This window comes from Amblyomma mixtum, chromosome 10 (assembly GCF_055824585.1).
Source record: "Amblyomma mixtum isolate Tamu chromosome 10, ASM5582458v1, whole genome shotgun sequence".
Lineage (NCBI taxonomy): Eukaryota > Metazoa > Arthropoda > Arachnida > Ixodida > Ixodidae > Amblyomma > Amblyomma mixtum.
This window is the reverse complement of record NC_143021.1, coordinates 56,244,150-56,271,490: the sequence shown is the minus strand read 5'-3', so window position 1 is coordinate 56,271,490 and position 27,341 is coordinate 56,244,150. Positions and strand designations below refer to the sequence as shown.

At 48.6% G+C, this 27,341-nt stretch overlaps 1 protein-coding gene across 1 annotated transcript in view; it reads left to right on the top strand.

The window, feature by feature from the left end:
- The window catches only part of LOC149325854 (putative ATP-dependent DNA helicase HFM1), a 122,717-nt gene that overhangs the window by 62,215 nt on the left and 33,161 nt on the right, over positions 1–27,341 (top strand). The window contains exons 13-18 of the mRNA XM_089562779.1: positions 1,665–1,706; positions 3,181–3,261; positions 5,278–5,369; positions 7,376–7,482; positions 15,407–15,454; positions 24,501–24,598. Coding sequence (XP_089418905.1) covers positions 1,665–1,706; positions 3,181–3,261; positions 5,278–5,369; positions 7,376–7,482; positions 15,407–15,454; positions 24,501–24,598 — 468 coding nt within the window. The remainder of the gene's footprint in view (positions 1–1,664; positions 1,707–3,180; positions 3,262–5,277; positions 5,370–7,375; positions 7,483–15,406; positions 15,455–24,500; positions 24,599–27,341) is intronic.

The following is a 27,341-nucleotide window of genomic DNA, read 5'->3' as shown; positions in this document are numbered from 1 at the left end:
AAGAAGACGAAACAGGCACATGCGCACATGTGTCTTTCTAGTCTTCTTCCGTCCCGTCCGTCAGCGCTGTTTTCCAAAAAGACCATTAAGCATAGGAAGAAATTTAAAAGCGATAAGAGAACCAAAAGGGACATTAAAAGCAGAACACAGAAAACAATCCAGACCAAAAGGTCAAAAAGGTTAAAGGGACGTATTCCGGAATCCTACACATTAAAGTTACTCTGTGCCTGGCTCAAATAGTCTAACTCACTTTTTGCTAGCGCTATCGCTGACACAATCTTCACCTAGCTTCATCCAGGACGTCAAGCAGCCTCCTCCTCCACAGGAAGCTGAATGGATTGCTTTACAAGCGGTCCGTGAAAGCAGCGAAGGCGTTCTTTTTTTTTTATTTCGCAGAAGCATCCGTCGATGCTTTCAGAAACACCTTTGTGCACGAACGAAGCCCATGCACGATCTTCTAGAGCGTGAGGTTGACAATCGTCGCCGGGATAGCTGCGCCCATGGCGTTGCCTTGAACCTGCTTGTGGTCTGCAGACCGACTAGCAGGCTTGTAGACTAACATTTCAAAAACAACCTCTGGCCTGTGTTCTTTTTCCTTTCAGCATGAGCTTACTGTCTGACCAGGCAAGATGTCGTCATACCCTAGATTTAATTTCGAATGCATTAGTACGGGCCGCGAAACGTTAGTATTAATATTTTTCTTTGTCCCAGCACACGCTTTCTGCTAAAGAAGCAACAACCATCTCTGTGCCAAAACACGCGAACAGCAAGCAGTTATTTCCCACCTCGAACGGCGAATCAGGCAGGATGTCCCACCCGCGCATACGTGTCTCAGTCATCAATGCTTGGTAGGAAAGCAGCGTAAAAAAAATGGCTGAGGCTTAACTTGGTTAACCCTGGTCAGATGCGAAGCATATTGATGGCTAGGCTTGGTAATACATGGCTTTCCTTGGTTGAATACTTGGTCATTTTAATACAACCACTAGAAGCCTTCGTCGTGGGGGAAGACAACGGCATGGCTACAGCGGAACGCCGACTAACTCCGAGATGCGCGTTGGGTGAGCGCCTGGATTGCCACGGAAGCCGCGTCCGCCTGCCCGGTGGAGCGAGCGTTTCATCTACACCGAGTGTGAACGCGCGTTCGAAATGCGCGGGAGTGTGACATCACCATACCACGTGATTCACACGGCGTGCAACCGCAGCGACGGCACAAGTTGGAGCCCCATTTCTCCACTGCCGTGACGTCATCGTGTCACGTGGTGTGACGTCATGTATCACGTGATTTGGAGACGCACAATCACAGCGACGGCGCGAGGTGGGCCCCCGTTTCTCTACTGTCGTGACGTCATCGTGTCACGTGGTGTGACGTCATGTATCATGTGATTTGGAGGCGCATAACCACGGTGAAGGGCTGAAGTGGTAGCTAAAGTAGTATGCTTCGCATAAAACGACAACCACAGGGGAGGGCAAGACACAACAGAGCGCTTCTTTTGTGCCTTGAAGCGTTCTTTTGTGTCTTGTCCTCCTCCCCTGTGGTTGTCGTTTTTTCCGCTGTCTTCCTACCAAGTGTGAATTACCTAGTAGCCCAGCACCATGTTTCATTGAAGTCATCAATGGCGCGGGCGATTGCGTGTGTTGGCGGCAAATGCGCTCTCTTCGTGCAGGTTTCCCTCCGGGGCTGAAGAGCGCCGAGGAGGCGTTGCGCGGTGAGTGCACTCTCCCCCCCCCCCCCCCCTCTTTCTCGCTGCTCTCATTCTCACCGAGCTTGTCCCAGCCAGTGCGCTGCTCCTCACCTGCAGAAACGCTTTTTGTTTGGGACTCCTTTCCGACTCTCGTCCAGTTGTCTCGCAAAAGGCGTCCTGGTCAAAATCAAGAGGAAGAAATGGACTTGGGCAGGGCATGTAATGCGAAGGCAGGGTAACCGCTGGTCCTTAAGGGTAACGGAGTGGACTCCAAGAGAAGGCAAGCGTAGCAGGGGGCGGCAGAAAGTTAGGTGGGCAGATGAGATTAAGAAGTTTGCGGGTATGCGGTTGGAGTAGCTGACAAAGGACAGGGTTAATTGGAGAGACATGGGAGAGGCATTTGCCCTGCAGTGGGCGTAGTCAGGCTGATGTTGATAATGAAAGACTGGTAGAAGTTGGAAGCCACATCGGATTTAGAGCGCAACACACCTGCCGTTACCGGCCAACCAAAGGGCCCTTCGGCCCAGCCGGTATTTAGTAGTTTTACTGCGACCGCAGTGACAGCGCAACTTTGTGGAAATGCCGGCGTTATTAGTGCGAAGCCTCTGTGAATGAAGCCTCTACTCTCCAGACGCACTACACACCCGCCACCGCCTCATCCCACCCATTTAGCTATAGCTAGGGCCACCCAACCACCCACGGCCACCTGCGACACATCTCGCCGTCCCGCCTCCACCCACCTTCAACCTGCAGAAAATTGGTGTCGCATGAGTGAAGGCTCGGCTCATCGTGAAATCATTGCATAAAGTAAAAAGAATAAAGCAGTCATCGAGGTTAAATGCAACTGCTTTCACAGAATTGCTGCATCACGTTTCTGATCTTTTAGTCGGCAGCTGACTTTGGCAGTGCCTCTTTGAGTCGGACTTCTCCGTCGCATTGTCGTTCCGCTTTTACGTGGGTGGAGGCTTTGTGGAGGGCGGAGGTAGGTGCACTGATGGGGGGGGGGGGGGGGGGGGTTACTTCTGGAGGGTTGCACTCCTCTTGACAGGGCGGTGGTGACTGGTGCTTGACGACAGCGGCGGCTTCTCACAGACAACGCCGGTTTCTTCGCCAAGTGCCACGATTAATGCTACTGCAGTAGGAATGGTACATTTTCTTCGGAAGCCTGCGCGGCAGCAGTCGGCTCCCTCTCGCCTCTACTCTTCGCAGTACGCACGCGGGTGAAGCGTTTTGCCAATTGTTGCATTGTACTCTTTTTTTTCGACCTCATCCAGAACACTCTACCTGAATCTGGAATGCCTATCACTGCAGATTAGTAAAACAGTGCACCATCGTGGTCCATTATAAGTTACTGTCGATGGCCCCTACCTCATTCACCGCATCTTTACCAGAGGGTTGAACAGCCTCTGTTGCTCCAAAACACGCGTCGGCCACGCGAGAGAAGAAAGTGTGCAACTGCAGTGGAAGCCGGCATTGACGCTGATGTGCACGCACGCAGCGCTGTGCCGGGACGCGGTCGAGGCGCTCTCCTCTGCTGGCCTCGTCCACACGGAGGACGGGGGATGCCTCCGACCCACGGGCAAGTCTCCCCTTGCTTCGCTGAGCCAACAGGAACTGGCTGCCCCACCGAGCATGCCTTCCAGCCCACTCTCGGCGCATTACAAAAATGGTCTATAGACAGTCTATAGACTTCTTATTGACTCTACTGACTCCCTGTACATATTGCTTTTTGTCTATTTATAGTCTATAGACCTTGTATAGACAAAAGTCTACCAAAAGTGTATGGCCATAAATCTATAGGTTGTCTACACACTGTCTATGGCATTTGTATTGCCTATAGACTTTTGTCTATAGAGTAACTTTTTTTCGCCACGAGTGCTCCGCGAGCGGGAGAACCTCTCTTCATATGAACATAGCTTTTCCCGCTCGCAAAGCTCTCTTGTTCTAAATGGTCGCCGCATTCTGCAAAAGTTGCGGCCTTCATAATCATATAATTAAAGAAAATGCTGCCGCAATTGAAAGTTGTCCCACCACCAAATATTCCGAGCGACCACCCAAAATTTATTGAAGGGACACCTCAAAACGTGGATCAAGGTGGTTAGTGTGTATTAGTGAGTGGATTAAGGTGAAATAATGGTTCTGGTCAGTATAATCTCATATGATAATGCAATGAAAGGTGCACCCGGCCAAATCTTTAACTGTCGTGATTTTTGCATCCGTAATTGAACCTTGTGAAAGGCTTCTCTCGGCTAAACCGCTGGCATATTCACGCTGCAATTTGACGCGAGTGGTGGCATTTGGTGGTCCATTTTTCTGTTTGATATTATGCTCGAGTGGAGTGCTTTCCTGATTGAAGGAAAATTATCACAAATCCGAATCGTCTGAAGCCACGAAGATCCAGAACAAGCGGCACACGCAGCAGTGGTTCTGGTTGATCCCGCTTCTTCCACTGGGCAAACTACCTCTCCTACCATGCTGGACAAGTCGTTTAGATAGAGTAAGCGCGATTGCGCCACGAAAACCTTTGCTACGTATCCTCCTTGATTTAGCTCTTCGTAGCCGCAGACGATTACTAATAGTTTTGATGTACTTAGACAAACACTCCACTCAATCATAATATAAAAAAAATTGTCTGTGGCTTAGCTAAGGCTAAGCCTGGGATATCTCGAAGCGAAAATCTCTCGCTGATTTTCAGCCAACTCTCAAGCTGCCGCTTCTGGATCGGTGTTTCTGCGCTTTCCGACTGTTGCGCCTTCTTCTCCTTCCATGGCGAGCGTCTGCGCCTGCTCTATGGGCAAGCCAAAGCCACCTAGATTCAAGATGGCGCTGGGAAAGCGCGCCTTATATTTCCCTCCTTTCAAATGGGCACTGCGCGCGGCTGCGGCGAAAGGTCAAATGGTGGCGAGGAGAAGCGGCAGCGCACATCCGCAGTAGCGCGTGGCGGCGGCGAAAGGTCAGGCGACGGAGTCAGCGCGCGGCGGCGACGACGGATGCGGCCACCTGCGCTCCGAGTGACGTCACTCGGTTTCGCGCATGCGCAGCTGTGGCAAATATGTGACGCGCGGTGTTGACGACCCTAGTGAAGCTTTCGCTTCAAAAGCAACCACCAAATGCCAAAACACGCGTCAAATTACAACGCGAATATGCCAGCGGTTTAGCCGAGAGAAGCCTTTCACAAGGTTCGATTAGGGATGCAAAAAACATGCCAGTTCAAGATTTGCCTGGCTGTACTCAAACATTCTAGTCCTCAGATTTTCAAATTTGGCGGTGGTGTCGATGACGACGCGGCCCTCGCGGCCAGTCAGGACATTTCGGGACGGAGAAACCCGGTGGTCTTTGCAAGAGGACAACCCAAATGCTATGGCATTAAAGATCGCAACTGGGCAAATCCCGGCCGGAGCGCTGCTAAGGCCGGCAGCAGCCAAGGATTTCACTTCCTAAGGAGCGCACCAAGTGAGCTCTGGGAAGTCAGGTTGTCATCATGGGGTACTCAAGCAGAGCGAGAGTGTAAGGCGCCTTCCGTGGTCAATTATTTCCACGGCGTTCTGGTTAACTGCGAACCGGGATCGTGTTGTGTGACGTCCTCACTGCGCAGGTGCGGGCCAGCTGATGGCTCGCCACTGCATCTCGCTGGACACCATGCGCCGCTTCTCGGAGCTCGGAGGGAAGCTTTCGCTCGCCGACCTGGTAAGGCAGCCTGCATGTACGGCATACGTCTCCACCGGTCCTGCGTGGCACGCTCCGCTCTCGCTCCCGACAATAGGGAGGTGTCGAATAACGGGACCCAATGCTCCCATTTATCCTGTGCCGCTGTTCTGAGACTCCCCAGTACCTGGCGCGCTATTTCCCCACGGCGGCCGCTCAGGGAGCAGCCCTGATTGGTGCAGATGGGGCTCAGGGAGAGAGGAGTGGCGATAACGTGACCGAGGCTGGGTAGAGCGGAGAAGAAAATGGCCTCACGGGAACTGCCCTAATAAGGACAAAAAAGAATTACGCGAAGAGCCGACAGTACGGGCAGTATTTCCAGGAAAATCAATAGTGGTAATACAGGATCGCCGTATGTCGCTTGTTACCAATCGAGCGTGCGCAGTTATTCATCTAAACACACGTATTTTTCGTGAACAAAATTCACGCCATTGTTACGATGATGCAACGCGAAAACGGGTTGCCGCGGAGGTGCAGGCGCAACGCCTTCATCGCTCTGCGGCACGTAGTGACGGGCTCGCCGCTATCTTTCCTGGCACTTCTTAAATCCTGTACAGCAGCAGCAGCAGCAGCAGCTACTGCCGGCGGACGCATAGGCCGAGCGGCAAAGAGGCTCTTCCTTGTGGGCGACGAACAGGGCCCTAGGCTGCCGAACTTACTCCCACCCGCTCAAGCGGTGGTAGACAGTTCCTGCGCCTTTCCTTCTTCATTGGAGACAATTTCATACGCTCACGGAGCTATGCCACCCCTACGGCGCATACACCAATGTGCTCCTTTCCTCGGGCTTGCACATATCGTATTGTTACGCCGCGCTGCGGCGCTGCCGCACTGCAAGGGAGTGCAGTTCACGTCGTTTTCAGTAGGTTCGCGAACAGACCACGATCCCTGGAGTCCGTTACCTTGCGTCGGATGGCTCAGAAGTGCGCGGTCGCTTCAAGCTGCTAGGGCTGCTGCAAGGAGGCGGTTTACCCTCTGGCCTTTCTTGCGGAGGGGAAGTGCCGAATTCAGCGACGACAGCTGCGCTAGTCGGTCCTGATGAAGAGTGTTCACAAATTGGCGCCTTGAGTAACAGCGAAGACATTTCCAGTGGTATGCGCTAACACGCAGGCGCGGCGACCAGCGGAACGCGCCGCTAAGCCTAACTCTGCGGCGTCGCAAAGCATGCCCGGCGGCGGAGACTCAAAACCATCCGACGGACAGTCGGACGCAAATTGGCTCACATGGTCGACAGGTGTTCTAGGGACGTTGGTGAAAAATTGGCAGACGTAAACAACTCCTTTCCAAAGAAATAACTTCACATGGCGGGAGCGCCGTGAAGCGTGGCTTCCCCTTCAACAGTAGGTCCAGGTGTAGTACATTGTACGAGACCTTACATCCAGCGTTCTGAAAACAGCGATTTCTTTCCGTGAAAGCAAAGCCTTAGCACGCCGTCCATTTCGCTATGAATGAATTGGTATATTGCTTTTTGAGGAAATGGCGCAGTATCTGTCTCACGTACCTCGGCAGTCACCTGAACCGCGGGTTAAGGGAATAAAGTAGGAATGAAATAAAAAAGAGAGAAAGTGGTGCCCTAGTGAAATTATTTCGACCACCTGGGGATCTTTAATGTGCACTGACATCGCACAGCACACGGGCGCCTCCTGCGTTCCGCCTCCATCGAAACGCGACCGACGCGGTCGGGTTGGAACCCTGTTACTCCTGCGCTCTAGTGAAATAAATCGCGCTTTCATTAAGCGCCTGTGAGCTTTTATCATGTTGATCGCACACCTGTGATTTGCTGTTTTTCGTTTCATTCACAATTTTTGTGCAGTTTTTTTTCGATAGCTGTTAATCTTTCTCGCGATTCAATGACCTTCGATTCTGCGAGGGATCTTGTCCATTGCCTCATGTTAGCCGTATCTTCATAGTGCGCGAGGAACTGTGGGGGGTGGTGCAGGCTTGAAATGCACCTCGAAGCATACAGGGCAAACAAACGACCTCTGTCGCAGCTGTGGGCGCTGAGTTGCTGCTCGGAGTTCTCCGACGTCCAGCTGCGCAACAACGAGAAGACAACGCTCAACGCCCTCAACGGCAGCCGACGGAAGCCCGGCATACGGCGAGTACACTCCTCTCACTTCCGGGGGTGGGGGAAATGATGGCTCTTTCAAAAGGACATCCGCACAAGAGTTGGTCTCCAACAGACCCCCTCTCAGAACCTGAGGTCCGAACTAACTACGGGAAACAATGCCTTCATTTTTCATCCATATCATTTTGGAACTCTTTGAACTTAGACATCAAACAAACTAATACGCTTTCATTGTTCAAGTTGAAATTAAAGCTTTTCCTTCTTAATGTGTGAATTTTTTTTGTTATTGATCCTATGTATCGCGGCATCAGTGAGAGTGTTATTGTACATTCTCCGGCATTACATTGTTTGTATTTAAACATTTCAGTAGCCGCCGCGGTGGCTCAGTGGCTATGGTGCTCGGCTGCTGACCCAAAAGACGCGGGTTCGATCCCGGCCGCGGCGGCTAGAATTTCTTTGGAGGAGAAATTCTAGAGGCCCGTGTACTGTGCGATGTCAGTGCACGTTAAAGAACCCCAGGTGGTCAAAATTTCCGGAGCCCTACACTACGGCGTCTCTCGTAGCCTTAGTCGCTTTGGGACGTTAAACCCCACAAAAACAAAAACAAAACAAACATTTCAGTAACTCATGTTACACTATGTACCTATATTTGTTCTTTGCGTCGCTAACTAATGTATTGTGTATTTTGTATTTTGTTGCTTATTGAAATTTGATTTCATGGGAGGTCCCGCCCGCGGTCTTGTACCATGGGACCTCTCGCTGTATACTCTTGTAACTTTGTTTGAATTCCTGAATAAACTTTCAACTTCAAATTCAACATAACTGGACTACGCTTCCACGACCCTATTCGTCCTACAAACGACTAGGTCACTTTGTCAGCGCCTATCGAGTGCAAGCTCGACCACACAATAGCATAAATATGTGTAAACAAAATTCCCAATTCAGCGAAGCATTTCCTCGTTCCACGCGGATGTTTCTGAGCTTCAGTGCAGTTGCCTCTCAAAAGAGCGCTCTCAGAAGTGGTGCTTCTTCTGTGAGCTATCGCTTAAGAGTGAAGGTCTCTCAAGAATAAGGCAGCATTTTTTTTTTCTTGGTGGCCGGACCTACAGGAATTCAATTCTATAAACAAGGCTGTTTTGCTGTCGGTGCATCAGGCAACGCCAGAAAACGGCCTCTCCCTGTTAGTATGTGCTAGTCGCGTTGCCGCTGCCCTTTTCCATGAAATCTCCCAAAGCCACTTCCCATCGTGGTTATGTTTTCTTTTCTTGCCGATATACTCCGCCAAGATAACATACCGTCGGTCATCTGCCGAACGCTTCTTTTCTTGTTCGTCACAATCTCCTGCCCGTTACTGCGGGGTTGTGTATGCTGTCTAATTCTCTTCCTGTCTTTTAGTGCTGCAGAGTTTGACCATAGCGGAGACGCACTGGCGTACGCTTATGCCAACCGGTTGTCGGATGCGCGGCGATTTGGTCAGTACAGGAAGGGCGGCATAGGCAAAAATCAGACGTGCAGTCGTGAGCAATATGAGAGGGAACAAACTTTTGCAAAAAATCCAAATTTTCTGTTATTCCTCCACTAAATTTGAGAATGACTTCTGGATATTATCCGCAAAGCGGAAAACTAGCTACGAAACAGAAAAACGGCGCTTGGCACAAATAATTAGGGACTAATCCATAAATGAATACGGCAAACTTGTTCCCTGTCACATTAATCACTTCTCTAAACGCTAAAAGACACGGAGAGCGATCTTGTTACCAGCATGAATGAGATAGCTAAGCCAGTCGGGGAGCTCCACACACGTCTCACAGGAGCCGAAATAGTCAGGGTAATAATGACGGAGGAGGGGAGCAGAAGTAGTGGACATTCCGCCGGTAAAGAAAGAGGAAGCAAAGAAAGCCTTAGCAGCAATGCACAGGAAGAAAACAGATTGCGAGGATCAAGTAACTGCGTATTTGTTGAATAACGGTGAGGACATTGTGCTAGAGAAACTTGCCACCCTGTATACGCAATGCCTTATTAACTGTAGCATACCGGAATCTCGGAAAAAGGCTAGCACTACCTTAATACACAAGAAGAGGGATGCCAAGGGCTGAAAATTTACAGACCGATCTGCTTACTCTCCGTGGACTACATGGTGTTTATTAAGGTAATCGCTCGTAGAACTAGAGCTCTAAACTGCCAGGCTTTTGTAATGGTCTCCAGACAATACAGCGAATTCACGCTGTCAGACCGGTGATAGAGAAACGCGCAGAATATAATCAAACAACTATATATTTCCGCGAATCTTAGCAGTGTTTGTATGTTTGTTCATTCTTCAAAGCTGCCGGCACGCAGCTTTGTTTGTGGTCTGGAATTGCCTGGACGTGCGGTGGAAGTCGTTGAAGCCAAAGTGCTCGCTGTAAGGAATCCAGGACTTGGTTTGGTTTGGTTTGGTTTATTGGGGTTTAACGTCCCAAAGCGACCCAGGCTATGAAGGACGCCGCAGTTGAGGGTTCCGGAAATTTCGACCACCTGGGGTTCTTTAACGTGCACTGACATCGCACAGCACACGGGCGTCTAGAATTTCGCCTCCATCGAAATTCGGCCGCCGCGGCCGGGATCGAACCCGCGTCTTTCGGGTCAGCAACCGAGCGCCGTAACCACTGAGCCACCGCGGCGGGTCAAATATGCTGTTTCCTTGCCAGTCTGTTGAGCGTTACTTCATATATGACGGAAGCCAACAATTACCGAAACCGAAGGAAGCACAGGGTAGTGTTTCTTGTTTTTTTTTTTTATTTTGTCGGATGTACGTCATAACGGTACCTAATTTCCATTCCCTTGTCTGCAAAAAGCTTTAATTTTCTGCATATTTATTGTTGTGCCCACTGTTCTGCTCTGCATGTCTAGACCATTAATCTTGCCTTGAAATTCGTCCCCTCAGTCTATGAGCTAGGCAATGTCATCTGCGAATCGCACACTACTAAGGGTTTCACCCTTAACTCTCATCCCCAACGGTTCCCACTACTCCAGATCTCGCAATCCCTCTTCTTAACAAGCGGTTAAGTATCACCGGAGAGATCGCGGCACTATAATAAATTCCCAAGCATCGTACCTCTGTTGGCGGAAACTTTTGGAGCGTCATAGCAAGCACTAGTTACATCGCATGCACGGGATGGGGGAGTGAGGGGATTTGAGACAGATTACTATTAGCGAGCTTCGTATCAAAACAAAACATCTGAAACGGCAGAATAATCAGGATCAGGTTTTATTTGCCGCTCACTGGTTGGATTCCGGAGCCAAAATCCGAGATGTGGCCTGACAAGGGCCTGACCAACTCCGTCTGCAGACGGAGCTGGTCTTGTACGCGCGCAAAAAAATAAATAAACACAGGATATGATAGGATAGGATAGGATAGGATAGGATAGGATAGGATAGGATAGGATATAGGATAGGATAGGATAACTTTATTTACCTCTAGCGAAAGTGCTTTTATGCGGTCAGATGAGTCCATCCGCAACGGTCGATTGCCCCTATTCCAGGGCTCCGCTGGATGCTGCCGTCAGCTCAGCTCGCCGCATAAAACCGATTTGGTCATCGCGGCAGTCGCTGGAGAGCAGACCCTCCCATTGCTCCGCACTTGGGTTTGGTATGACTGGGACGACGTCGACTTTTTGACATGCCCATGTTGTGTGGTACAGCGTAGGTTTTTCATGGCACCAGGGACAATTGTGTGCGTAAAGTGTGGGGTGAATTTTACTTAGCGTGTTTAGATTTGGATATGCCCCTGTTTGAAGTTGTCTCCATGAAGTTGCCTCTTCTTAGTTTAAGGATTTGTGCGGTGGTGGGTACCGCATCCCGCTGCCTTTGTAGTTGTTGAGTATGGCCGAGTATTCCTGAGGTACTGGCAGGGATTCCTCAAGGCCGTTGACGTTGGATGCTCGGTAGTTAGTATATCCTCGAGCTATCCGGTCCGCCTCTTGGTTTCCTGCCACCCCCGTGTTCCCGGGTACCCAGATGATCGTATGTTTGATCGGCTTGTGTGGTTCTGCATGTGTTTGTTGCGTCTTGCAGTCTCCAGAGCGGAGTATGCGGAGCGCTCTGTGACCGACTCTGCCACAAAGATAGCTGCGGCAGGCTGCTTGTGAGTCAGTAAGAATTGTCAGTGACCGCCCAGTCCGATAGCCCTCCGCTGCCCCTAGAGCGACGACCGCTTCTTCAGCCTCAGCTATCGTGCAGTCTTGCAGTGAGGCGCTGGTAATCTCGTGTAATTCCGAGTTGACTACAGTTGCACACTGCGTTGTTGGTGCCTTGTCCCGTTGTCATGGCGTATGTGGCAGCGTCCACATACACTGTTGTATCCTGGGATGCGTGTGAGGATACATTTCTTGGTCTAAAAAATACACAAAGCACATATGTGTATACATACACATATGTGTATACAATACATATGTGTATGACTCCATATGTGTATACACATATGTGTATACATACACATATGTGCGTACAAAAATCATCAAAAATAAAATCAAACATCCTATGACCTTTTTGTGCGGCAGTTTGAAATGAATTCCTGCAGGCCATAGGAAGGTTGTTATAAATTTACAAAATGGTTTCAAACTATTCTCCCCGTCTCTAAAATGGCTATCAATAATTTCGCAAAGCGGCGAATCAGACATCTCCCTTAAAATCCTTCACGCCATTAAAATCCCACCAAATTACTCTGAATTGATGAGGGTCACAGCCCATTCAGGGAATCAGGGGAACGAGGCAGCCCACAATAAAGCCCGAGGTTTCGTCGACCGGGCAGTGGATGAGTCTGGCTCCCTGAATTTCATGAAGGACTCCATGACCACATATCATGATCTATCCAACCATATAAAAGCAGAGAGGAGAACTTTCTCACCTCCGCACATAAGCCTGACTAAAGAACAAGAGGTTACGTAGCGTCGTCTACAAACGAGGCTGATACGCATCCCATCACTTCTCGGGCACATTTATCGGGATTTATACAACCCAAACTATAAACAATGCGGCCAACGAACCAACTACGATCACATTCTGTGGGACTGCAAAATGTAGCCGCCCCCTGGTAATCCAGTTACTGATCCTTATATCGAGCGGTGAGAGACCGTGCTGGCTAGCTCTGACCCTAGAACCCGAATTCTGGCGGTGGAGGGACTGACAAAGTCCTCGAGGGCTATGTACTCTCGACCACTTAGCGCGATCTCTTAGCACGAAGCACTTTATTTATTTATTTATTTATTTATTTATTTATTTATTTATTTATTTATTTATTTATTTATTTATTTATTTATTTATTTATTTATTTATTTATTTATTGAATACTGCGGACATGCTGTATGTCCAAGCAGGAGAGGGAAATACATACAGGAGGGAAAAGCAAAACAGGTGCGATAGTAACGAACGATATAAATACAACAAAACAAGCAACGCAAAAGTACAATTGAGAACGCGGTTACAGCACAGCTACTAAACCAGCAGTGAAAATCAAGAATGATTACAAAACAACGGAGAGTTCTCCGGTAGAGCATTCCATTGAGAAACTGTTCTCGGAAAAAAAGAAAACTTGTAGGCATCTGTGCGTGCAAAAATAGGTTTCAGGCTAAGGGCATGCTTATGGCGCGAGGCTCGTGTGGAATCATTAACGATGTAATTTTCAGGTCGGATATCAAGTCGAGAAAAGTATAATGAATGAAGGAAGTTGAGACGGGCTTTCTTCCTTCTATCTGCCAGTGGTTCTAAGTCTGCGAGTTTCAACATGGCGGAAGGAGAGTCTAGGCGCCTGTAACGGTTGTAAATGAATCGTGCCGCAAGACGTTGCATTCTTTCTAGTTTTTGGATGTCATCTACCGTGTAGGGGTCCCATACAATGCAGGCATATTCGAGACTGGGCCTTACAATAGATTTATATGCCTTCAGTCTCAGGGCACTAGGGCAACCGCTCATCCGAAGCTTCAGAAATCCTAGCTTTTTGCGGGTGGAGGAGCATATATTTTCGATGTGTTTCGTCCATTTGAGCCGTGACGTTATTGTGACACCTAGATACTTATATTCTTTTACAGCTCTGATTGCAATGTTATTAATGTTGTATAAAAAATTATGTTGCGTGGTCTTTTTACAGATGCAGAGAGAAACTGTTTTGTCAAAGTTAATAACCATTTCCCATTCATTACACCATTTAGCTAAATATTGTAGATTTGCATTCAAAGTAAGCTGGTCAGACACAGATTTGATAGACTTAAATATAATACAATCGTCCGCAAACAGCTTTACGGACACAGAGGGATCGAGAGCTTCTGGGAGATCGTTTATATAGATATTGAATAGTACTGGACCCAGAACCGATCCCTGAGGCACACCTGAGTAAACCTCTAAGAATCGAGAGGTGGCTCCATTGATGTCGACAAACTGCTTTCGCTTTGATGAGTATGATGTGACCCAATTTATTATTTGATCCGGAATGCCTAATAATTTCATTTTTATTACTAGTTTATGATGAGGTACTGTATCGAAAGCTTTAGAATAATCTAAAAAAATCATGTCGACCTGGCCACCGCAATCAAGCACTTTAGCAAGTTCATCTACAGTGACCACTAGCTGTGTTGTAGTTGAGAATCCTCGACGGAAGCCATGTTGCGCTTTGGTCATTGTTCCCGTGTGGTCTAAATAATTGTTGAGGTATTTGGTGAGTACGTGTTCTAGCACTTTGCAGGAGGTGGAAATCAATGAAATAGGGCGGTAATTACCAACTTGTAGTCGGCTGCCGCTTTTAAAAACCGGAACCACGCGAGAAATTTTCCATTCATCTGGTACTGTACCCGACTCAAGAGACTTATTAAATATTATTATCAAAAACTTGGCTAGTATTTCAGCGTACATTTTAAGAAAGGTAGTTGGAATATTATCGGGGCCGGGGGATTTCTTGGGGTCTAGCCGCAGGAGTAGTTCTACTATTCCTTCTCTGCTAATAGTGACACTTCTTTCGAGACTGTTCAGACAACGATCGTTTAACGGAGTGTTAGATTTAGTGAAAACGCTTTGGAAATAAGTATTAAAAGCATCAGCTATCTCCTTTTTATCTGTAATGGTAGAATCATTGACGGTAATCTTGTCAAGTTTTCTACTTCCTTTGTTTGAGAGAAACTGCCAAAATTTACTGGGATTTTCAGTCACGAAACGACCAAGCGTCTCACTAAAGTAGCGCTGTCTTGATTCTTGTAACTGTGAAGCAAGGGTAGCTTTTAGACTGCTAATGACAGAAATGGCAGTGCTTTTCTGTCTCCGATATCGTTTCAGCTTACGTTTAACGTGAATTATATCTCTGGTCATCCAGGGGCTTCTCCTATCTACCTTCTTTTTTCTATCTGGAACAAAGTTATGCAGACAGAAGTGACAGAGAGTCCTAAACCTTACCCAAAGTGCATTAGCATCACCACTATCGAATGATTGCAATGAATCTTCTAAATAGGAAACAATGCTAGAATGATCCGCTAAAGCAAAATTTTTTACCGTTACGATCCTAGAAGCAATCTTCAGGGATTGGCGTGGTACTGAGCAATAAAAAAATACCAGTTTATGGTCCGAGATTCCATCATGCACTTCGGTAGTACAGTTTGTTATGCTATTTGGACAGAGGATTAGATCTAACACTGAAGCTGATGATTCAGTTACACGAGTGGGGGCTAGAACCACCTGTTTAAGATTATAAGCTAACAGCATGTCCAGGAGAGTGTCTGCACTTGGTACTTCATGTGTGCCAGCAGTCAGCGATTCCCAGTCAACATGTGGAAGATTAAAATCACCTGCTATTATCATGTTATCTCTTCGGTATCTACCTAGATGATCGTAAAGTTTTAACATAAAGTCATGGTGAACTCCGGGCGCCCGGTAGACACCAACGATAACAATAGGATAGAATAGAATGTTTTACAATGAAATTCCGTACTTGCAGGTTCCCCATGAGCGGCAGGGTGAAGACCACAGAGATGAAGGTCAACTGGTGAGTATGCCCGCGGCTAGCCAGACACCGCAGTGAGATCTAACACCCGCGTGCTCCAGTAGAAATACGTCACACATAGTCTGCATGCACACAACTGTACTCCGTGCTCACGCCTCTGCCACGCAGAAACTGCGGCGGTGCACCTTCGGAGAATGCGGGATTTGTTTTCCAGTGTGGTGCACGGTGATCATTTAAGACTTCCTTGGTGGTGTGTGCGCCATTAACCAACGTAGTACAGTTTTGTGTGTTTAGTTGGACCTTAAAGGGACTGACTGCAGATGGCTTGTGTCGAGATTACCGCGTTCTAGCAACGGGGAGTGTACTGTCACCGAAAACGGAGATTTTATTAGCTACAATAAAGAACATGCGAATCACCCAGCTGCAAGAGCCATGCCGTTCTTGCAATAAAAGCTTTATTGATTCACTGATTGGCTACGAGAAAACAGAAAATGAAATACGGTTATCGCCGCCATAGGACATTCCCGCAACCAAACTACGGTGACATCGCTGCTTCAGCTTTTTTTTTTTTTGTATGTGTGTGTAGCGTACCTGCTAACGTAGAGAACACCACCCTAAACTTTTAGTCCAAGATCATGGGGTCCTTTTCATCACATAAGCACGAGTTTGAATCTAGTGGAGGGGAAATGGCAGTTATGTTCGTCATGATATCGTGGGCAGCTTGATAGTTGGTTGGCGCCGAAGTTATAATTAATCGAGCCAACCTGCCCACCACTGCACCCTCCGTCAGTTTGGAGAGGGAAGAGCGACAAACTTCTCTACCCCGCGTCCGGAAGATGAGGTTCGACTGCTGACCGACGATAGGGGCCACGCCTGATTAGCCGTTGACCGGAGGCATGGGGCGTAGGCAAGTTGCTTTAGGAACCCCTTTACTTGGGCAAAAAACAGCAACAAAAAAGGGTACATAACAAACCCAGAAAAATAGCGTCAGTACACAGACGTGACGCGAATAACAAACACAGGATGAGAACACAAACAACTACCCGCATGAAAAAAACATAAGGGCGAGAACTATACAACAACGTTAAAAGAACAAAGCCATACTGTACAAAAGGTTAGGACAAGGAAGAGCGACAGGACAAAGAAAAGAGTAAAGCGAAGGGGGAGAAACGGCGGCTTAGCTGCGGGGTGGCAAGGTCCGGTCGCAGGAAGCGTCGGGCTGCGGAAGCTCGTGGGGCTGATGGTGATGTGATCGGTGGATCTGGACCAAACTCTTTACCGCAAACTCTTGGTGAGTCACTGCTCTTCGCAGTATCTAACTGCCCCGACTGCACTTTACTTTCTGCTAAGCCTAACTTGCTGTCCTGAGGCTTACGGCTCAACCGTACGACCCTTGCTCCCTGACCCGCAACTTGACCTGAACCACGCTCTGTGGTTAACGTTGCGTTCTGGCATTGGGTTTCAGCAGTGCACTCGGGTGACTCGCTGTCACTCTGATTACAGTCAAGCGTCTCCAATAATTGACTACTATTGTTCGCCAGACGCATTACGGAGAGTATGATTTGATCCCCTCACTGCACTGGCCTGCGAGCTCGCTACTCTCTTCCTGAGAGAGAACACCAGCCTCACTTGTCAAAACCGCCTCCTTACCGGAAAGTGCATGCTCTTCTGGGCTCAACACCACCGCTTTGCACCTTTCCTTACTCCCAGCATTAGTGCCAGCACTATCCCCCGAGCCCTTATGGCTTGCGGATCTGCACTTTTTCTCATTGCTAGCCTTAGTGCCTACACTATCCCCCGAGCCCTAATGGCTTGCGGATCTGCACTGTTCGCTAGCTTTTTGACCGAAATCATCGGTCCTCGCTGCCGAAGTGGCCTTTCTTTCTGGAACCAAATCTGCCCTGTCCCGGCACTTCTGAGCAGCTGTCGTGTCTTCCGGTGACTGAGCGGAGCTCCTAAGTCTGTCGCTGACACCCTCGCGGTCTAGCTTACCACCGTCAATTTGGCTTTCGAAATCGTCCTCCGCGGGAATTCGAAGTGTCGGAGGAGCGCACTTTTAGCTTTCGCGTAGTTTTTCGCATCCTCGTCCAACAGGCGCGCTAGTACGTTGGCGGCTTCACACGGGAGGAAAGCCAGCAGCATAATTGACCAATAACCCTGGTCTAGCTGCTCCTCCCTACAAATTCCTTCAAAAATTTCAAGGAAAGTCTTGATTCCATCGCCTGTTCTGAAAACACTTAACCTAGATCGAACTGTTTGCATTCTGGTCAAGTTAAAATGACGCGTGATTTCCCGCAGCTCTCTTTCGCGTTCCTTTTCCCGCTCTTCCCAAGCTGCTTCATCCCACTCTCGCGTCTTTTGATCGAGCTGTTTTTTTCTCGATCTCCCTTTCTCGCACCTGTCGCACTTCTTCCCGTTCTCTGTTTAGGGACTCTTGAATGTCCTCCCAACATTCGACTATCTCCTCCGCGTCTGCACCGCTTGCCTCAACGGCCTCAATTAAGGGCGGTTTCCTACGGATCGACCCACAATCAATGCCCAATTTCCCGCATATCAGAACCAGGTCCGGTTTGCGCAGCTTTTTCCAGTCCATGGCTACTCTCAAGCGACGGCTAGTCTCTACTTTACGTGGTCAGAGAAAGATTCCTAGGCAATCTCTGGAGCCACCTTCCATTACCTATAGGTTTACAAATCCCAAAGATGTACAACCTGGCAAGACTCAGAGACAAGACCGTGCAGTTACCCATACCAGATCCAGGACGCCGCGCAGACCATCCCACCGCTGCCATCCAGTTGATGTGGGCGGTGGATCCGGACCCAAGGGCTTTACCGCATGAGGATGAGGCGGGCAGACTGCGGAGGGAAGTCTTAAGAAGCCGCAGCAAACTTGAGGGTTTATTTATATATTTACAACATAAACATAGAGGGCCAAGAGTCAGAAAGAAGCTCTCGACAAACGACAGGTTGCGGCTTAAATACAGTTCATATTCCCCAGGCCGCCAGCTTCGGAATCCGAACTCTGGTCGACTGTCCAATGGGCCTTGAGCCTCTACATAAGCTCCGCCCTCCCCACGTGATCGCGCACACACCACAGAAACACGCACAAGCAAGGAGGAATCTTGGCGCCTTGCAGTCGCGGACTGCGTGGTTTCTCGAGGGCCGACCAGGCCCAAGGGTCGTCGGCTTCTGTGCTGCGATCCTGCCGTTGGAAACACGAGATCTGATGGCTCGCACCGGAGGACTCTTCAGGAGGGAGGGACAAATCAGCCGTGTCGCTGCTCAGGGGCAAGCGGGCGATGGGTTGGCGCCGCCGCCGCTCGCAATCTCTCCCGCCGGTCCCCGGGAGAGTACAGTTCGGGAGGAACGCCGCATTTCACATCACAGACGAGGAGCATTGATGCCTTTGTTCATTGCGACGCCGTCGCGAGAAGCCGCCCCCAAGCCAGCGTTTCCTGCGTCCTCTCCGAGCAAAGCGCTTTCTGTCACGGTACCTCGTTATGGCGCCTGCCTGGCTCGCCTGTTTCCGCTGGCTGGGACCCTGATCACAACAATGGGGTGTTGCGGATACGAGCGATCTTGGGCCGTGCGTCTTTGGGGCGGCCGTCGCCGCGCTCTACGCGCAAGGCACCCGCCTAGGCTTGCTGGCCGACCTCATACAAGTCCGCACGCACCGAAATCTTCGACCCAACTCCCCGACTCGCGGTTTTCCTGCCACCGCGTTCTCGTGGCAAACAAACAAACAAACACTCAAAGCAGAGCACGCCAGTGATTTGCATATGTTGAAAAAGGGGGAAAAGAAACACGAAGAAACAGAGAAGGAAACCGGGAGAAAGCTACGGTTCTAATGAGTAGCGATGCTAACTTGCAATGGTCGGGAGGAGTGCCGGGACATTCAACCGACAGCTCCCCGTTCCCACAGGGTGCAAGCGCTCGCTACCCGGCGATAACCCTAGGAGGGGGCGGAGTACCCTTCACCCTCCAGCGTCGCGAGTGGTCAACCGTCCACGCGGGGGGGGGGGGGGGGGGGGGGGGGGGGGCAAAAATCGGTGGAATCTTGTCGTTATGGAGAGCGCTAAAGAGTAGCAACGGCGACAGGACCAAGCTAGAAAGAGACAACGCTCTCGAGAGACAACAGTAGAGGGCGCTGCATGACTCGAAAAGCGTCGCAGCTAACGCAACTGACCAGGCTTAGCCAGAGATAAACCACGCGTAATATTTTGTCTGTAATTAATTAACTAATCATCTCACTGACATTTCTCTTCTGCGGAGCATCCTGACACTGTCCTCTATAGATCACAACTATTTGATTCATGCTACCTTTTCTGAGAACGTCACAGCTGCCGCGGACACGTTTTCGGAGACTTTTTTGCGGACACGACCCCGCCGACACAGCCTAAAAATGCTTTAGCATTAATGAAACAACCCGACCAAAGGACCAATATATTGGCGTTTTGGCTCTACACGGAAGCCTCGTTCACAATGGGTTCGCTTTCAACTCCGCTAAAGGCGAGACCGGGGCATCTTGTACACATTGACGGCAGATTTCCGTCGTTGAGAATTGTGTGGTCTGTACGTGCATGACTGGAGACTGGGCACGACTGGAATGCGCGCAAGATGTCCAGGTTTCGTCATGCGCCCTATTGTAAACGTCGCCGTTCCATCTCGCCTTCATTGTCAGTGGAGGAGCCGAAATATCATTCCATTTGTCTTTTTGTCGGCGTTTTTAATTTCTCTCTAAGGTGCTATCTCGGCCCGACAAGGTTCCGTCAGCGCTTCTCTTTCTGTGTGAACTAGCGCCAGCATACCCATAAGAGCTAAAAAGTCTATTTTTACTTTTAAAAACATTCGATCCAGTTGTCCCAAGTGTTCCTTTAAGCAGCAGCCGAAACCGTGAACATGTGTGCAGTTTATTCAGTAGCTTCTCTTAATGATGTTTTTCATCATTACAGTATTACTCTGTGCAGCTTGCGCGTACTCATGCAGTGACTGGGAAACGTGAGCTCTGAAAAACGTGACTAAGGTTACAGGCGTTGGTTCTCACCCCGATTGCTGTTGTCGCCTCTGAAGAGATGGCACATATCCACGATGGGGGATTGGCCAGAGTTTGGTGAACATTAAAACAGGATAAAAATTGATTCAGGCTTATCTCAAGCGGCTCATAAATAAAAATTGAGGAATCTGGGAAAACGAACAAAGAATTTTGATGGATTTTGAGGAGAATGGAATGTGAATAAAGGAAACAAAGAGGTGAGGGTTAAAAGAACCATTTAAAAATTAACACCTTCTTTACCATAAATTGAAGACGTGCAGCCCTGAAGCCGTGCGTCCACAAGCCCTTGCGAAGCTACAGCGCTAGAAGCGGGAATTGAGGGACACTCAGCTGCTTCCAAGTTGCAGCCTCGAAGGATCTTGCGCCTCGAAGGCGCAATATCACCTGTGTCGCAGTTGCCGCTGCTTCTGACCTGCGTCGCCAAAAGCAACCCACGGCTGTCCGCACTTATACCATTCGGGGCTTGTCGACTGGCAGTCAGTCCTTCATTGCTTGGCCCCATTACAAAGCTTCACTTCATTTCTGTTGCTCAGCGTGGGGCTTCAGGGAGACGTCAATGGCTGCAGTGACGTCGAAAGAAATGGCAGTGGCTTAGCTCGGGTTAATCCTGGATGTACAAGCGAAAAGCTGCAGTTATGCTTTCTTTGACGTCATGGCTGTCGCAGTTCGCGCACAATGCACTGGGAGCACCACGATAACGGTGTAGGCAAGCGCGTTATATAGCCCTCCTTCCGCATGCGTAGTAACTGTGGAAAACACGCGGCTGCAACGAAAGGTCAAACGGTGGCGAGGAGAGGCGAAGCGCGCGGTAGTAGCGGCGGTGAGGAGGCGGGGCACATGCGCAGTAGCGCGCGGCTGCGTCGCCACCTGCGCTGCGCGTGACGTCACTCGGTCGCGGCATACGGCATACGCGAAGCTCGGCTCCGACCCTCGTAGTGGAGCTTTTCGCTTCAAAATTTTGAATAGCTCGGCTTCAGACTCGGCGTCATGTTGGCCTCCCAGGCTCGAACGATGTTCACCTGAATCTGCCCAGAACGGAAGCATTAACCATTTTATCTTTCAAAGAATCATAGCCATCTGTTTTCTTCTAGCGCAGCAAGTTGACGGTGGCTGCCCGGCGAGAGTCATGCAGCCGGATAGCTCGCAAAAACGCTCGTGTACAGATATCTCTCAGCGCGCGTTAAGAAACTTATTCGGGGCTCTGCATCGAGATGTGCCTCAAGATTTCCATGCAGCCTTGAGTCCTTTTGGAGGAAAACACAGTAGGCAAGACGAGCGCCATGCTGTGTGTTTTAGTCAGTTTTCTTTCGTCGTTGTACTTTGATCTTGATCTCACATTGATCTTGAGATCGAAAGCTAATAACCAGCTGCACACAGGTCAGAGCTACAAGACGTGTGACTAATAAGTTCAGGCTCTGCGGACGTCACGGATTCCGCTGTGATGGCGGCTGTACGCGCGGACGCTTGTAGAGACGAAAGATGGCTTCCATAAATACTTTCCTTGGCCGTCAGCTTTCAGTCAACCATACATTGCTGAAAAGTTTCAGTACGCCTAATCGTTTGCACCATTGAGCAGTATTTCAGAGGAACAGTCGTGTCGTGATGGAACTTAGCGTCGAATGTCGCCACCGTATTCTTGATATACACCACGGGCGCTTCACTTTTTCCGTGGGTTTTCGTCGAGGAGGAACCATACTGTCGACAGTTGCTTATTTTCTGCCTTGAATTGATAATCCATGTCTGAAGATGTTACAAAAGCGTCTGGAGTGGCCTATGATCGGATACAACACAGTAACGAGGCAGCCTATGTACCCCAAAAGAGGCCTTCCTGCCTATGGCGTCCGCTCATTTTCATGACGTCGCTGTTCATCATCATCATCAGCCTGACTACGGCAGGGCAAAGGGCCCTCCCATGTCTCTCCAATTAACCCTGTACTTCGCGAGCTGCGGCCACCGTATCCCCGCAAACTTCTTGGTCTCGTCCGCCTGCCTAACTTTCTGCCGTGCCGTGCTAAGCTTGCCTTCTCTTGGAATCAACTCCGTTACCCCTAAGGACCAGCGGTTATCTTGTCTTCGCATTACATGCCCTGCCCAAGCCCATTACTTCCTCTTGATTTCGACTAGCGAGGCGCTGGAAGTCGTAAGGGAATACGTCTACTAGGGCAGGTAATGACCGCTAATCCGCATCATGAGAGAGAAATAACAAGGATAAGAATGGGGTGGAGCGCATATGGCAGGTTCTCTCAGATCATGAACGGCAGTTTACCAATATCCCTTAAGAGAAAAGTATACAACAGCCGTATCTTACCGGTACTCACCTATGGGGCAGAAACGTGGAGGCTAACAAAGAGGGTTCAGCTTAATTAAGTGAAGAACAACGCAGCGAGCTGTGGAAAGAAAAATGACAGGTGTAACGTTAAGATACCAGAAGCGGGCAGAGTGAGTGAGGGAACAAACGCGGATTAATGACATCAGACGTCGCTGTTAATCTGCCTTTAGTAGCCTCTCACACGATTTTCATGATTTCGTGGTTAATCCGCCGTTAATACCCTCTGACACTAGCGTGATAAAGGATTAACGCGATTGGCAAGAGGGCCTCCTTTGAGGGACATTTAATTGTATAGCTATAGTACAAACACGGTCATTATTATAATCACAACACGAGACAAGACTGTCTCGTGTTGCGATTGTAATACTCAGCGCATCTGTACTGCAGCTATGGATTACCAACTAGCCCGAGTTGTCTCATTGTTAGATTTAATTGTCGCGTGGTTCCTGAGTTGTGGCGCCGTAGGAATGAAACTTTCGTTGCGTGACGGAGCACGCAAATGACTTTTTGGCGCTGCCGGTGATGTCAATTAATGTTCCTTTTCCACGTGCATATTTTTTCCAGCTGCGCCGTTTAACACCGGGGTCTTAATTTAATTAGTTCCCTATTAATGATACGAAGAAAAGACAAAAGCATGGACTGGTGTGTCGCCAGGGTGGTGTTTTCTTCACTAACTCGATCGTCAGGCCCCGCTTTTTTTTTTTGCCTTTAAGTAAAGTTTTTGAAACACCGAAAAATCCCTGCTTGCGAAAAAGCAAGGTTTGTGAGCCGCAGGGAATACCCGGGGCTTTCAGGCTTGTGTAAACAGCTCTGAAATCGTGCAAATACATGTGCTGTCTTTGCAACTCCACTACAGACAGCGACTGGGAGCCCAGACGACGACACTCGTAGTCCTGCGAAATAAAGCGCTGAGCCAAACGAGCTTAAACTTAAGAAGCGTTTATACCCGAACGTTCTCGGTGCGCAGTCGAGCGCCAGTGGTGGTCGGTCGCGTCAAGCTGCCACACCACGGCAGGCGGAAATTCGGCCCTCCTACAGCCATACCGCTCCGACGCGGTTCAGCGGCTGCGCCTGATGAAGCGCATGCGCAGAACGTCCGACGCGCCATCTCTCGTGGATTTGTGAGGCAGCGCAGCCCCAACGATAGGAGGAACCGCGTTGGTCGGGTAGCACTCCTCCTGCGACGTTGTGCCACCACACCAAGCCTCGGATTTAAACCATTGGGCTCAAGAAGCGACTACGCTCTGAACCGAAAGGAGTAAGAATGGAGTAAGCTGTCGTCTAGCCCACTCCCTTTTATAAAAGGGAGTGGACTAGGCCTCACTCCATTCTTTGCTCCCACATAGGCGTATACCCTTGTTTAGAGCGTACCAAGATCCGGTCGGACGAGTCGCTTCTTGAGCCTGGTGGTCTAAACCCATGGCTTGATATGTCACAGGAGGAGTGCAAAGGCCTTTTTTTTTTTCAATAGGCGCTGTCCGGCGGCGGCCGGCATGCTCGGCGCGGAATAGAGACGGTTCTATTCCGAACCGGGCTGGTGGCTGACCGAGTGTAGAGGGCCGCGCTTTGGCCGGCGTGGCACCGCAGCCGGAGTATAAACGCGCCTTTAGTCCCCCGACTGGTGGACCGCGTTTGTCGTATGTCAAAGAGTGCGCAGTTCCAACCCTGGCCCGCATGTAGGTGAGCGACACTGCTGTCGTTGTGCGCAGCCTTCTGCAGGCGACGCTGGGATGCATGGCCGTGACAGACCCGTCGCTCGCCCAGGACCTGCCCCGCATCATCGTAGTGGCGTTGAGACTCGCACGGGGTGAGTGGCGGCTTCTGCCCAGTACTCGGATGTGGGATCTGTATCCCTCTGTGCGTCCTTCCTGTGGTCTTTTCACTGTGTTGTTGTGGCCTCGAAGAAAGCTGCACAGGTCCTTAGGTAGGGTATCCTAAGGCGGCGTTCATTCGAGACACTCCACTGGAACCACTGGAGGGTCCTTGTGTCTAGGCCTGTCGGCACACACAGCGCAAGTCTGATCGGAACTGAGTCGTTCATAACAAAGAGCCTATAGTCAGGTACAACCCTGACCGAAGCGGCAAACGGCCGTCAGAGGAAACCTTCCAGCCAGTAGCGTTTCGACTGACTGTCCTGACATTGCAGTTTCACCTCCCAGCGTGACCCCTCAGGGGACTAGCAAATGCAAGGGTGTTGACGCGATGGCACTCTGTCGACGCCATTGGCTGGAGGGCCCGCTTTGAGGGCCGTTTGCCCCTTCGTTCTTGATTGTTAAAACAAATAAATTGTAAAAATGCACTCTACCACAAGTTTATTAAGACCAAGGATCCAAGCGTATTAAAGGAATATAAATCATTTAGAAACAAACTGAACAGAAAACTAAAAGTGCATAGGAAATTCTATTTTCATGCCGAATTTCACAGCTGCTCGAATAAACCTGATATTTTATGGCAGAAGCTAAATACCCTCTTGAATCGTCGCAGGTCATCTCCGCGTGTAGAAAAGCTACTTCTTGGTGGCAAAGAAATATCGGGAAGTGCTCTAGCAAATACGTTTAACGATTATTTTGTGGACTACTCCAATAGTTGTGCATCGACTGATATTTCGACATTACTGCCTGATAGAAATCAATTTTCACTTTTTTTTCGCCCTTTTACGGAACTTGAGGTACAGTCAGTTTTCCTTTCGCTCAAAAATAGCTCAAGTTGCGACGTAGAAGGCATGCAGGTCCGGCCAATCAAATATGTGCTCGACATTCTTTCTCCTTATCTCACTTGTATCTTTAATATGTCTTTGGCGAGCGCTATCTTTCCGAGGAGGATGCAGATTGCAAGAGTTTCGGTCCTGTTTAAGAAAGGTGACGTAAACGATATAAAAAATTACAGGCCTATTTCCATTTTACCGGTGCTATCCAAGAGATTAGAGAAGCTAATACATATGCAAATGTCTAATTTTTTCGATAAGCATAATCTTATTTCCTCTGCCCAGTTTGGATTTAGAAAACGCCGATCGACGGAATTAGCACTACTTGAGCAAAAATAATTTATTCTGTCGCAGTTTGACAACAAGAATATTGTGCTTGGCCTTTACATAGATTTCACTAAATCTTTTGATTGCATCCATCATTCCATATTACTTGAAAAGCTTGAGACTTACGGCGTTCGAGGGCACAGTCAGAATCTCATAAAATCGTACCTAGATCATCGCCATCAATGTGTGCAAATAGAGAACTGCCGTTCAGATTTGAAACAAATCAACAGAGGTGTTCCTCAAGGTAGTATTCTTGGCCCGTTCCTTTTTATAGTCTATATAAATGACTTAGTTCATATCTACAGAGATGCAAAATACATTTTATACGCTGATGACGCTAGTATATTTTTTTCGTCACCTGAGCCTAGTAGCCTTCAGAATAAAGCCAACTCTGCTCTAAGATCCCTTCATAAATGGTCCGCAGCAAACAGTCTACAAATTAATACAAAAAAGACAAAAGCCGTAATTTTCAGGCCGAAATCGAAGCAAATAAACAGCAGTCTAATCACCCTTCTTTACGAGAACGAAAAAATCGAAATAGATAGTAGTGTTAAAATACTTGGAGTTATCTTCACACAGAATATGCTTTGGGATGCGCACATTGAATCTGTTTCAGGGAAGCTATCTCGTGTTGTTGGTATGACGGCGCGACACAGAGCTATATTACCTTTCAATATAAAGCTTCTTATTTACAATACTCTCTTTTTTTCTTCTTTGTATTATTGTGTATTGGTATGGGGTACCACAACACGTACAAATCTTGAAAGAATACATATACTGCAAAAAAGAATTGTTCGAGCACTTTTTAATGTATCGTATCATTCCCACACTTCAGAGCTATTTTCGAAAGCAAACATAATACGCGCGTTTAATCTTTACAACTATAAGTTAAGTCTGGCTTTCAAACGGGAGGTGAAAGAAAATCTCAAGTTTTTTCATGACTTATCAAATCTCGATAAAAACACACATTCCTACACCACCCGTTACACAGAACCGTGGAAGGTGGTCACTGCGCGGGTAAATTATTCCAAGCAAAAAGTGTCATACACACTGCCAACCCTTTTAAATTCATTCCATAAATCAGGCATAGATTTGCATACAATTTCTGTACGAACCCTACGCAAATATTTCATTAACAATCCTTGCTTACTATAACAACTAAAAATGTTATCTTGCTTTTTGTTATTTACCTGTTCTACTATCAAGTGTGCGTGCATTAATTTTGAATATTGTGCTTTCTGTGAGTTTTTGTTGTTGTTGTTCTATCGCTGCCTGCTTTGTAGGGGGGCTGCGGGCTTCAGTCAAGTCGCTTGTTGTCAAGCGGCTTTTATCCGCAGTCTCCCCCATCACTGATGGAAATAAACAAATTATTATTATTATTATTATTATTATTATTATTATTATTATTATTATTATTATTATTATTATTATTATTATTATTATTTGTATCCGACTCTAATGGCGTGTTTTGATAGGACAAAAGTGTCAGCAAGTGGGTTAAGCTACCCAACACTAAAAG